This window comes from Pimephales promelas, chromosome 8 (assembly GCF_988280905.1).
Source record: "Pimephales promelas chromosome 8, fPimPro1.hap1.1, whole genome shotgun sequence".
Classification (NCBI taxonomy): Eukaryota; Metazoa; Chordata; class Actinopteri; order Cypriniformes; family Leuciscidae; genus Pimephales; species Pimephales promelas.
This window is the reverse complement of record NC_142776.1, coordinates 35,368,098-35,381,409: the sequence shown is the minus strand read 5'-3', so window position 1 is coordinate 35,381,409 and position 13,312 is coordinate 35,368,098. Positions and strand designations below refer to the sequence as shown.

At 39.2% G+C, this 13,312-nt stretch overlaps 1 protein-coding gene across 2 annotated transcripts in view; it reads right to left on the bottom strand.

The window, feature by feature from the left end:
* The window catches only part of esyt1b (extended synaptotagmin 1b), a 70,282-nt gene that overhangs the window by 2,471 nt on the left and 54,499 nt on the right, over positions 1 to 13,312 (bottom strand). For both annotated transcript variants that reach the window (XM_089134469.1, XM_089134468.1), the window contains exons 47-51: positions 2,626 to 2,772; positions 2,390 to 2,529; positions 2,090 to 2,221; positions 1,649 to 1,757; positions 44 to 93 (exon numbers count right to left, since the gene is read on the bottom strand). In XM_089134469.1, coding sequence (XP_088990595.1) covers positions 44 to 93; positions 1,649 to 1,757; positions 2,090 to 2,221; positions 2,390 to 2,529; positions 2,626 to 2,772 — 578 coding nt within the window. The remainder of the gene's footprint in view (positions 1 to 43; positions 94 to 1,648; positions 1,758 to 2,089; positions 2,222 to 2,389; positions 2,530 to 2,625; positions 2,773 to 13,312) is intronic.

Here is a 13,312-nt window from a genome sequence, read left to right as displayed (position 1 = left end):
TAAAAAATATTACTATTTGTGCATTATCCATCCCAAAACTCACCATTCTGTGACTCCGGAGAGAAAGTCAACGTGTCCCAGGTCTATCTGCACCTACAAGAATAAATCAACAACACATTTAACACTAATATATATCTATAATATATCTAATTTAATCAAAGCATATTTATAAACATTTATAAAAACTATATAGTTTAATATTTAATTTAATAAATATTTTTATTATTAGATTTATTTATTTTCAATTAGACATACATTTATTTAATATATTTTTTAATGAATTTATATAAATTAAATTCTGTATTTGTGGCACAAAGTCATAGGGCACAACAATACATTAAAACAACATATTTTTTACGTTAAATCAAATACCTAAATCAATTATGAAGAATAAATGTATAAAATATATCAAATTAAATATATAATACTATTGTTACGTGTTGGGACGTAAATATTTAAAAAGGTTGAACAAGTGAGTGTGTGAGTGCTTGTTTCTTTGGTGTATGCTCTCTCTCCTTTCCCCTAATTAAGTGTGTACAGGTGCAGCAGTTTTGGAGGGCGGGGCTGGTGGACCGTCTAAGGATAAAAGCTGTGTGGAAGCTTTCGTTCCTCGAGTTCCCTCTCCTGCTTCACGGTGTCGTGGTGTGTGCTCGAAAGAGTGAAATTATACGTGTTATAGCCATCTGGCTGCGTAGTGTTGTTGGTGAAAACTTAGAGTAAGCTGCTTGTGTGCAATAAGGTAATTTTTAGCGGTATAGGAAGGTAAATGTAAACCATTTTCTGTCTAAGACCACTTGAGAGGACAAAGGCCCTTTATTTTTGTTTAACTTTTTTTCTCCTGTTTATTGGCTAGTAGGGAGGTAAGAATTGTACTTTATTTTGTTATTTTCTTAAAACCAGGGAAGGCTTTAAAACGAGTCAGGGGACCTGTTTTGTTTATTGTTTTGTGGCCAATCACGAAAACCCTCTTATTGTAACTTTTGATCTATAATATATCTAATTTAATCAAAGCATATTTATAAACATTTATAAAAACTATATAGTTTAATATTTAATAAATATTTCAATTAGATTCATTTATTTTCAATTAGATATATATTTATTTAATATATTTTTTTAATGAATTTATATAAATTAAATTCTGTATTTGTGGCACAAAGTCATAGGACACAACAATACATTAAAACAATATATTTTTTACGTTAAATCAAATATCTAAATCAATTGTGAAGAATAAATGTATAAAATATATCAAATTAAATGTATAATACTATTTTAAACACATTTCAATATTTATCAAATCAAAATGACATTTTATGTAATTTTATATGTTTTAAAATACATTTATATACATTATATGAAATTAAAATTTGCAGTCATCTGACATGTTAAAAAACTTTTTTATCTTGTTTTACACTGAAAATATCTAAACAAATACATTTCAAAATCTTAGATTTATTTACAAAACAAATGCTACAAAAAAGATGATTTTCCTAAAGTATTTTCTTACCCAATTTCTTGCACATTTATTTTGTTGTCATGATGTTTACATATTTTAAACGGACAATGAGACAAAAATACTGTCTATGGAAACTATGTTTTTTGCATTATATTCCTGTACAGCTGGAGTGAAGCAATGCGGACTGACCTGGCCGACCACATCTTTGTCTCGATTCATGAAGGACGAAGATGCATTTTTCACACAAACGCTGAGCTCTCGTCTCTGAGCCTCCTCTGCACTCATCTCAAACTCAAACCTACAGAACAACATTCCAGATGATGACACACTGGTTCAAGGACTCCTAAAACGCACTTCAAACTACTTCACATCTAAGATAGAACATGCAAACACATTTGAGAACATAAAACCAAAACACTTACACAACAGAATGCTTTAAAGATTGATCAGACACACCATCTTTATAGTATGGAACTAAAGAATGATCATATCTATACACCATGTTATTTAAATGGTAAAAATCAAGCTATTATCATAGTTTGAAGAACAGATTACACTTCACTTAAATGTCGTTCTCTCTTACTCATGAATGACAAAGACACACACACACACACACACACATCTCCAAACCTTTCATTGAACTCTGGGTTCAGGCTTTTCTTCTTCACACTCGTCTTTCTTTTCGTGGCCTTGCTTTTATCCGGCAGCAGAATGAGGGAGACGTAGGTGTCTAAACTGTCCTTCGATGATGTAACCAGACCCCTGAAAACACACAAACAGAGCGTCCTCACTTTACCTCAAGCTTTAGACTTTCACAAGCAACTTATAAACTTGAAAATACATTTCTTGGTTGCTCAAACAGGTTAATAATCATGCCAACACCATCCACCATACAATATAAGCACGACTACAATCCACAAGTAAGCAGACCTGCATGCATGGACGGTCACTGTGAGCTGTTTCTGGAAGGACAGGGAGATTTTGATCTGTCCAGTGGTGGCCATCTGCTTATTACTCAAAACTGGACCTGAACCCATGGCTACTAAGGCCGCCATTTGTGAATCCAAAATCTGGATAAAACAGAACATGTGGGTTTATACGTTGAGCTATTGTGTTCATGTACTCCCTGAGAAGTTTAAAAAACATCGAAGATAACGTTGTCTAACCTTCAGCTGTGCCCTGAGGAGAACCTGGCTCTGTGGTAAAGCTCCATCCAGATCCAGCCATTGGTCCATCAGTAGATCTGCTTTTGAAAGCAGCTCTCTGATTGGTAGAATTAACGAGCCGCTGGGTTGGTCAAAGGCACTTGAGAACTGCATAAAATGACAATAAATAAATAGTGAGTATGAAATCATCATAATTTGTGGTCTGAAACAAAAAAAGCAAACACCGTTAAAAACTAGTTAAAATCACTATGCACTTCATTAGGCAACACAACTGATTGTTGTATTCTTCTTTTTGCCATGAGGGGCGCTAGAGCTGCATTTACAAAAAACTATGTTCTTCTAGACAGATTTCTTTTTCATGTCAACTACTGTCATGCTGAGCAAGTTAGTTATTTACAGTAAGTGAAACTGTTCATCTATTTTGAGCATGTTCTTGTTTTTTGTGGAATATTGCCGTATTTAAAATAAACTTTATCCGTGAACATAATTTTTTAATTCATGTGCTCTCAAAATCTTTAATGAGAATAATTTCTCCTCTTGCAGCAACAACTCTTCTCTTTGATGACGTGTTTATTGGCAAGAGGGCGGGGCAAGCTGTCACTCACATGAGATCCACCAATAGCAAACCACAACCATCCAATCAAGCACTCAGATATACATCACAAAAGGGAAGACGATCACAACTTTGATTTGTTTTGATCTTCTTGAAACTCTGGATTCCGATAGAGGGCCTTGGGACTTAGACCTGAGTGCAAAAATGGAGGCTCTAGACCCTTCCAGAGCTGGGATATTGAGATCCGATGTAGCATTTAGGCCATTATAAATATCTCAATATCTCAGCTCTGGGAGGGTCTACAGCCTCCATTTTTGCACTCAGGTCTAAGTCTCATGGCCCTCTATCATAATCCAGAGTTTTGAGAAGATTGGAGAACCTTAATTTTTCGCCCGAAAAAAAAAAACCGAAAGGGGTACCACTGTCGTTTTTTTTTTTCCGCTCGAATTTTTGAGTTTCGATATCTCAGCTCTGGAAGGGTCTAGAGCTTCCATTTTTGCAGTCAGGTCTAAGTCTCATGGCCCTCTATCAGAATCCAGAGTTTTGAGAAGATTGGAGAAACTTAATTTTTTCGCCCGAAAAAAAAAAAACGTAAGGGGTACCACTGTCGTTTTTTTTTCAGGTCGAATTTTTGAGTTTCAATATCTCAGCACTGGAAGGGGCTAGAGCCTCCATTTTTGCACTCAGGTCTAAGTCCCATGGCCCTCTATCAGAATCCAGAGTTTTGGGAAGATTGGAGAAACGTAATTTTTCGCCCAAAAAAAAAAACGTAAGGGGTACCACTGTCGTTTTTTTTTTGGGCCGAATTTTTGAGTTTCGATATCTCAGCTCTGGAAGGGGCTAGAGCCTCCATTTTTGCACTTAGGTCTAAGTCTCATGGCCCTCTATCAGAATCCAGAGTTTTGGGAAGATTGGAGAAACTTAATTTTTCGCCCGTAAAAAAAAACGTAAGGGGTACCACTGTCGTTTTTTTTTCGGGCCGAATTTTTGAGTTTCGATATCTCAGCTCTGGAAGGGGCTAGAGCCTCCATTTTTGCACTCAGGTCAAAGTCTTGTGGCCCTCTATCAGAATCCACAGTTTTGGGAAGATTGGAGAAACTTAATTTTTCGCCCGTAAAAAAAAACGTAAGGGGTACCACTGTCGGTTTTTTTTCGAGCCGAATTTTTGAGTTTCGATATCTCAGCTCTGGAAGGGGCTAGAGCCTCCATTTTTGCACTCAGGTCAAAGTCTTGTGGCCCTCTATCAGAATCCAGAGTTTTGGGAAGATTGGAGAAACTTAATTTTTCGCCCGTAAAAAAAAACGTAAGGGGTACCACTGTCGTTTTTTTTTTCGGGCCGAATTTTTGAGTTTCGATATCTCAGCTCTGGAAGGGGCTAGAGCCTCCATTTTTGCACTCAGGTCTAAGTCTCTTGGCCCTCTATCAGAATCCAGAGTTTTGGGAAGATTGGAGAAACTTAATTTTTCGCCCGAAAAAAAAAACGTAAGGGGTACCACTGTCGTTTTTTTTTTTCGGGCCGAATTTTTGAGTTTCGATATCTCAGCTCTGGAAGGGGCTAGAGCCTCCATTTTTGCACTCAGGTCAAAGTCTCGCGCCCCTCTATCAGAATCCAGAGTTTTGAGAAGATTGGAGAAACTTTATTTTTCGCCCGAAAATGAAAAAAAACGAAAGGGGTAACACTGTCGTTTTTTTTTCGGGTCGAAATTTTGAATTTCGATATCTCAGCTCTGGAAGGGTCTAGAGCATCCATTTTTGCACTCAGGTCAAAGTCTTGTGGCCCTCTATCAGAATCCAGAGTTTTGGGAAGATTGGAGAAACTTAATTTTTCACCCAAAAAAAAAAAACGTAAGTGGTACCACTGTCGTTTTTTTTTCGGGCCGAATTTTTGAGTTTCGATATCTCAGCTCTGGAAGGGGCTAGAGCCTCCATTTTTGCACTCAGGTCAAAGTCTCGCGTCCCTCTATCAGAATCCAGAGTTTTGAGAAGATTGGAGAAACTTTATTTTTCGCCCGAAAATGAAAAAAAACGAAAGGGGTAACACTGTCGTTTTTTTTTCGGGTCGAAATTTTGAATTTCGATATCTCAGCTCTGGAAGGGTCTAGAGCCTCCATTTTTGCACTCAGGTCAAAGTCTCGTGGCCCTCTATCATAATCCAGAGTTTTGAGAAGATTGGAGAAACTTAATTTTTCGCCCAAAAATGAAAAAAAAACGAAAGGGGTAACACTGTCGTTTTTTTTTTCGGGTCGAAATTTTGAATTTCGATATCTCAGCTCTGGAAGGGTCTAGATCCTCCATTTTTGCACTCAGGTCAAAGTCTCGCGCCCCTCTATCAGAATCCAGAGTTTTGAGAAGATTGGAGAAACTTCATTTTTCGCCCGAAAATGAAAAAAAAACGAAAGGGGTAACACTGTCGTTTTTTTTTCGGGTCGAAATTTTTAATTTCGATATCTCAGCTCTGGAAGGGTCTAGAGCCTCCATTTTTGCACTCAGGTCAAAGTCTCGCGCCCCTCTATCAGAATCCAGAGTTTTGAGAAGATTGGAGAAACTTCATTTTTCACCCGAAAATGAAAAAAAAACGAAAGGGGTAACACTGTCGTTTTTTTTTCGGGTCGAAATTTTGAATTTCGATATCTCAGCTCTGGAAGGGTCTAGAGCCTCCATTTTTGCACTCAGGTCAAAGTCTCGCGCCCCTCTATCAGAATCCAGAGTTTTGAGAAGATTGGAGAAACTTCATTTTTCGCCCGAAAATGAAAAAAAAAAACGAAAGGGGTAAACCACTGTCGTTTTTTTTTCGGGTCGAAATTTTGAATTTCGATATCTCAGCTCTGGAAGGGTCTAGAGCCTCCATTTTTGCACTGAAGTCAAAGTCTCGCCTCCCTCTATCAGAATCCAGAGTTTTGAGAAGATTGGAGAAACTTCATTTTTCGCCCGAAAATGAAAAAAAAAACGAAAGGGGTAACACTGTCGTTTTTTTTTCGGGTCGAAATTTTGAATTTCGATATCTCAGCTCTGGAAGGGTCTAGAGCCTCCATTTTTGCACTCAGGTCAAAGTCTCGCGCCCCTCTATCAGAATCCAGAGTTTTGAGAAGATTGGAGAAACTTCATTTTTCGCCCGAAAATGAAAAAAAAAAACGAAAGGGGTAACACTGTCGTTTTTTTTTTCGGGTCGAAATTTTGAATTTCGATATCTCAGCTCTGGAAGGGTCTAGATCATCCATTTTTGCACTCAGGTCAAAGTCTCGTGGCCCTCTATCATAATCCAGAGTTTTGAGAAGATTGGAGAAACTTAATTTTTCGCCCAAAAATGAAAAAAAAAAACGAAAGGGGTAACACTGTCGTTTTTTTTTCCGGGTCGAAATTTTGAATTTCCATATCTCAGCTCTGGAAGGGTCTAGATCCTCCATTTTTGCACTCAGGTCAAAGTCTCGCGGCCCTCTATCAGAATCCAGAGTTTTGAGAAGATTGGAGAAACTTCATTTTTCGCCCGAAAATGAAAAAAAAACGAAAGGGGTAACACTGTCGTTTTTTTTTCGGGTCGAAATTTTGAATTTCGATATCTCAGCTCTGGAAGGGTCTAGAGCCTCAATTTTTGCACTCAGGTCAAAGTCTCGCGCCCCTCTATCAGAATCCAGAGTTTTGAGAAGATTGGAGAAACTTCATTTTTCACCCGAAAATGAAAAAAAACGAAAGGGGTAACACTGTCGTTTTTTTTTTCGGGTCGAAATTTTGAATTTCGATATCTCAGCTCTGGTAGGGTCTAGAGCCTCCATTTTTGCACTCAGGTCAAAGTCTCGCGGCCCTCTATCATAATCCAGAGTTTTGAGAAGATTGGAGAAACTTCATTTTTCGCCCGAAAATGAAAAAAAACGAAAGGGGTAACACTGTCGTTTTTTTTTTCGGGTCGAAATTTTGAATTTCGATATCTCAGCTCTGGGAGGGTCTAGAGCCTCCATTTTTGCACTCAGGTCAAAGTCTCGTGGCCGTCTATCATAATCCAGAGCTTTGAGAAGATTGGAGAAACTTCATTTTTCGCCCAAAAATGAAAAAAAACGAAAGGGGTAACACTGTCGTTTTTTTTTTCGGGTCGAAATTTTGAATTTCGATATCTCAGCTCTGGGAGGGTCTAGAGCCTCCATTTTTGCACTCAGGTCAAAGTCTCGTGCCCCTCTATCAGAATCCAGAGTTTTGAGAAGATTGGAGAAACTTCATTTTTCGCCCGAAAATGAAAAAAAACGAAAGGGGTAACACTGTCGTTTTTTTTTCGGGTCGAAATTTTGAATTTCGATATCTCAGCTCTGGAAGGGTCTAGAGCCTCCATTTTTGCACTCAGGTCAAAGTCTCGCGCCCCTCTATCAGAATCCAGAGTTTTGAGAAGATTGGAGAAACTTCATTTTTCGCCCGAAAATGAAAAAAAAACGAAAGGGGTAACACTGTCGGTTTTTTTTCGGGTCGAAATTTTGAATTTCGATATCTCAGCTCTGGGAGGGTCTAGAGCCTCCATTTTTGCACTCAGGTCAAAGTCTCGCACCCCTCTATCAGAATCCAGAGCTTTGAGAAGATTGGAGAAACTTCATTTTTCGCCCGAAAATGAAAAAAAACGAAAGGGGTAACACTGTCGTTTTTTTTTCGGGTCGAAATTTTGAATTTCGATATCTCAGCTCTGGGAGGGTCTAGATCCTCCATTTTTGCACTCAGGTCAAAGTCTCGCGCCCCTCTATCAAAATCCAGAGTTTTGAGAAGATTGGAGAAACTTCATTTTTCGCCCGAAAATGAAAAAAACCGAAAGGGGTAACACTGTCGTTTTTTTTTTTCGGGTCGAAATTTTGAATTTCGATATCTCAGCTCTGGGAGGGTCTAGAGCCTCCATTTTTGCACTCAGGTCAAAGTCTCACAGCCCTCTATCAGAATCCAGAGTTTTGAGAAGATTGGAGAAACTTCATTTTTCGCCCGAAAATGAAAAAAAAAACGAAAGGGGTAACACTATCGTTTTTTTTTCGGGTCGAAATTTTGAATTTCGATATCTCAGCTCTGGGAGGGTCTAGAGCCTCCATTTTTGCACTCAGGTCAAAGTCTTGTGGCCCTCTATCAGAATCCACAGTTTTGGGAAGATTGGAGAAACTTAATTTTTCGCCCGTAAAAAAAAACGTAAGGGGTACCACTGTCGTTTTTTTTTCGGGCCGAATTTTTTTGAGTTTCGATATCTCAGCTCTGGAAGGGGCTAGAGCCTCCATTTTTGCACTCAGGTCAAAGTCTTGTGGCCCTCTATCAGAATCCAGAGTTTTGGGAAGATTGGAGAAACTTAATTTTTCGCCCGTAAAAAAAAACGTAAGGGGTACCACTGTCGTTTTTTTTTCGGGCCGAATTTTTGAGTTTCGATATCTCAGCTCTGGAAGGGGCTAGAGCCTCCATTTTTGCACTCAGGTCTAAGTCTCTTGGCCCTCTATCAGAATCCAGAGTTTTGGGAAGATTGGAGAAACTTAATTTTTCGCCCGAAAAAAAAAAACGTAAGGGGTACCACTGTCGTTTTTTTTTCGGGCCGAATTTTTGAGTTTCGATATCTCAGCTCTGGAAGGGGCTAGAGCCTCCATTTTTGCACTCAGGTCAAAGTCTCGCGCCCCTCTATCAGAATCCAGAGTTTTGAGAAGATTGGAGAAACTTTATTTTTCGCCCGAAAATGAAAAAAAACGAAAGGGGTAACACTGTCGTTTTTTTTTCGGGTCGAAATTTTGAATTTCGATATCTCAGCTCTGGAAGGGTCTAGAGCATCCATTTTTGCACTCAGGTCAAAGTCTTGTGGCCCTCTATCAGAATCCAGAGTTTTGGGAAGATTGGAGAAACTTAATTTTTCACCCAAAAAAAAAAAAACGTAAGGGGTACCACTGTCGTTTTTTTTTTCGGGCCGAATTTTTGAGTTTCGATATCTCAGCTCTGGAAGGGGCAAGAGCCTCCATTTTTGCACTCAGGTCAAAGTCTCGCGCCCCTCTATCAGAATCCAGAGTTTTGAGAAGATTGGAGAAACTTTATTTTTCGCCCGAAAATGAAAAAAAACGAAAGGGGTAACACTGTCGTTTTTTTTTCGGGTCGAAATTTTGAATTTCGATATCTCAGCTCTGGAAGGGTCTAGAGCCTCCATTTTTGCACTCAGGTCAAAGTCTCGCGCCCCTCTATCAGAATCCAGAGTTTTGAGAAGATTGGAGAAACTTCATTTTTCGCCCGAAAATGAAAAAAAACGAAAGGGGTAACACTGTCGTTTTTTTTTTCGGGTCGAAATTTTGAATTTCGATATCTCCGCTCTTGAAGGGTCTAGAGCCTCCATTTTTGCACTCAGGTCAAAGTCTCGCGGCCCTCTATCATAATCCAGAGTTTTGAGAAGATTGGAGAAACTTCATTTTTCGCCCGAAAATGAAAAAAAACGAAAGGGGTAACACTGTCGTTTTTTTTTCGGGTCGAAATTTTGAATTTCGATATCTCAGCTCTGGAAGGGTCTAGAGCCTCCATTTTTGCACTCAGGTCAAAGTCTCGTGGCCGTCTATCATAATCCAGAGCTTTGAGAAGATTGGAGAAACGTAATTTTTCGCCCGAAAATGAAAAAAAACGAAAGGGGTAACACTGTCGTTTTTTTTTCGGGTCGAAATTTTGAATTTCGATATCTCAGCTCTGGGAGGGTCTAGAGCCTCCATTTTTGCACTCAGGTCAAAGTCTCGCGGCCCTCTATCATAATCCAGAGTTTTGAGAAGATTGGAGAAACTTCATTTTTCGCCCGAAAATGAAAAAAAACGAAAGGGGTAACACTGTCGTTTTTTTTTCGGGTCGAAATTTTGAATTTCGATATCTCAGCTCTGGAAGGGTCTAGAGCCTCCATTTTTGCACTCAGGTCAAAGTCTCGCGCCCCTCTATCAGAATCCAGAGTTTTGAGAAGATTGGAGAAACTTCATTTTTTCGCCCGAAAATGAAAAAAAAACGAAAGGGGTAACACTGTCGTTTTTTTTCGGGTCGAAATTTTGAATTTCGATATCTCAGCTCTGGAAGGGTCTAGAGCCTCCATTTTTGCACTCAGGTCAAAGTCTCGCGCCCCTCTATCAGAATCCAGAGTTTTGAGAAGATTGGAGAAACTTCATTTTTCGCCCGAAAATGAAAAAAAAACGAAAGGGGTAACACTGTCGTTTTTTTTTCGGGTCGAAATTTTGAATTTCGATATCTCAGCTCTGGGAGGGTCTAGAGCCTCCATTTTTGCACTCAGGTCAAAGTCTCGCGCCCCTCTATCAGAATCCAGAGCTTTGAGAAGATTGGAGAAACTTCATTTTTCGCCCGAAAATGAAAAAAAACGAAAGGGGTAACACTGTCGTTTTTTTTTCGGGTCGAAATTTTGAATTTCGATATCTCAGCTCTGGAAGGGTCTAGAGCCTCCATTTTTGCACTCAGGTCAAAGTCTCGCGCCCCTCTATCAGAATCCAGAGTTTTGAGAAGATTGGAGAAACTTCATTTTTCGCCCGAAAATGAAAAAAATTGAAAGGGGTAACACTGTCGTTTTTTTTTCGGGTCGAAATTTTGAATTTCGATATCTCAGCTCTGGAAGGGTCTAGAGCCTCCATTTTTGCACTCAGGTCAAAGTCTCGTGGCCGTCTATCATAATCCAGAGCTTTGAGAAGATTGGAGAAACGTATTTTTTCGCCCGAAAATGAAAAAAAACGAAAGGGGTAACAATGTCGTTTTTTTTTTTCGGGTCGAAATTTTGAATTTCGATATCTCAGCTCTGGAAGGGTCTAGAGCCTCCATTTTTGCACTCAGGTCAAAGTCTCGCGCCCCTCTATCAGAATCCAGAGTTTTGAGAAGATTGGAGAAACTTCATTTTTCGCCCGAATATGAAAAAAAACGAAAGGGGTAACACTGTCGTTTTTTTTTTCGGGTCGAAATTTTGAATTTCGATATCTCAGCTCTGGAAGGGTCTAGATCCTCCATTTTTGCACTCAGGTCAAAGTCTCGCGCCCCTCTATCAGAATCCAGAGTTTTGAGAAGATTGGAGAAACTTCATTTTTCGCCCGAAAATGAAAAAAAACGAAAGGGGTAACACTGTCGTTTTTTTTTCGGGTCGAAATTTTGAATTTCGATATCTCAGCTCTGGGAGGGTCTAGAGCCTCCATTTTTGCACTAAGGTCAAAGTCTCACAGCCCTCTATCAGAATCCAGAGTTTTGAGAAGATTGGAGAAGCTTCATTTTTTCGCCCGAAAATGAAAAAAAACGAAAGGGGTAACACTGTCGTTTTTTTTTTCGGGTTGAAATTTTGAATTTCGATATCTCAGCTCTGGAAGGGTCTAGAGCCTCCATTTTTGCACTCAGGTCAAAGTCTCGCGCCCCTCTATCAGAATCCAGAGTTTTGAGAAGATTGGAGAAACTTCATTTTTCGCCCGAAAATGAAAAAAAAACGAAAGGGGTAAGTAACACTGTCGTTTTTTTTTCGGGTCGAAATTTTGAATTTCGATATCTCAGCTCTGGGAGGGTCTAGAGCAGGGGTCCTTAACTAAATTGGCAAGAGGTCCACTAACCCAATGAGCCCAGTAAACGAGGGTCCGGACATGCAAAAACACCCGGCAAAATAAGTTCTTTCATTTTATTAAATTGTAACCATGTCAACAAATTGACAAAATCTTTGACAATAAAATCTTTATCTTTAAATGTATTCAACTGATTTTGTTGAAATTCATTCAAGTATTATTTCATTTTAGTGCAAATATTCAAACGTCAAACTTTTCATCATAAATAACAGCAACAGGAAGCATAATTTTTATTGGCAGATAATTTTCATTGAAAGTTGTGTGTCTTGTCTCGAAATGCCGCTTGATGTTTCCACTTATAACAACAGCAACAGACTCCGAACAAATAAGACACATGGGCCTCGTAGAGCTGTAAAAATGAACGCGTACACTTCAGTCCACTCATCTCGAAAGATGCGGTTTTCAGAGTCCACTTTTCTCATTTGACAAAGCCATAATAATCAATTCACAAATATCATAGTAATGTGTGTACAAGCCAAAGTTTGTGATCTCTCCAGAACCCGGCTCTTGCAAAGGACCTGACACACATAGCTGCCCGCGCGCACGCCTGTTCAAAAATTACTTTCGGTAAAAAATAATTTTATTTTTTTTCATAAACTTTTTAATAAAAATGTTTAGAGGTCCGGATAAAAAGGTATTGGGGTCCGGACCTGGACCCCGGTCCGCCAGTTGGGGACCCCTGGTCTAGAGCCTCCATTTTTGCACTCAGGTCAAAGTCTCGCGCCCCTCTATCAGAATCCAGAGCTTTGAGAAGATTGGAGAAACTTCATTTTTCGCCCGAAAATGAAAAAAAACAAAAGGGGTAACACTGTCGTTTTTTTTTCGGGTCGAAATTTTGAATTTCGATATCTCAGCTCTGGAAGGGTCTAGAGCCTCCATTTTTGCACTCAGGTCAAAGTCTCGCGCCCCTCTATCAGAATCCAGAGTTTTGAGAAGATTGGAGAAACTTCATTTTTCGCCCGAAAATGAAAAAAAACAAAGGGGTAACACTGTCGTTTTTTTTTCGGGTCGAAATTTTGACTTTCGATATCTCAGCTCTGGAAGGGTCTAGAGCCTCCATTTTTGCAGTCAGGTCAAAGTCTCGTGGCCGTCTATCATAATCCAGAGCTTTGAGAAGATTGGAGAAACGTAATTTTTCGCCCGAAAATGAAAAAAAACGAAAGGGGTAACACTGTCGTTTTTTTTTTTCGGGTCAAAATTTTGAATTTCGATATCTCAGCTCTGGAAGGGTCTAGAGCCTCCATTTTTGCACTCAGGTCAAAGTCTCGCGCCCCTCTATCAGAATCCAGAGTTTTGAGAAGATTGGAGAAACTTCATTTTTCGCCCGAAAATGAAAAAAAATGAAAGGGGTAACACTGTCGTTTTTTTTCTGGGTCGAAATTTTGAATTTCGATATCTCAGCTCTGGAAGGGTCTAGATCCTCTATTTTTGCACTCAAGTCAAAGTCTCGCCTCCCTCTATCAGAATCCAGAGTTTTGAGAAGATTGGAGAAACGTCATTTTTCGCCTGAAAATGAAAAAAAACGAAAGGGGTAACACTGTCGTTTTTTTTTCGGGTCGAAATTTTGAATTTCGATATCTCA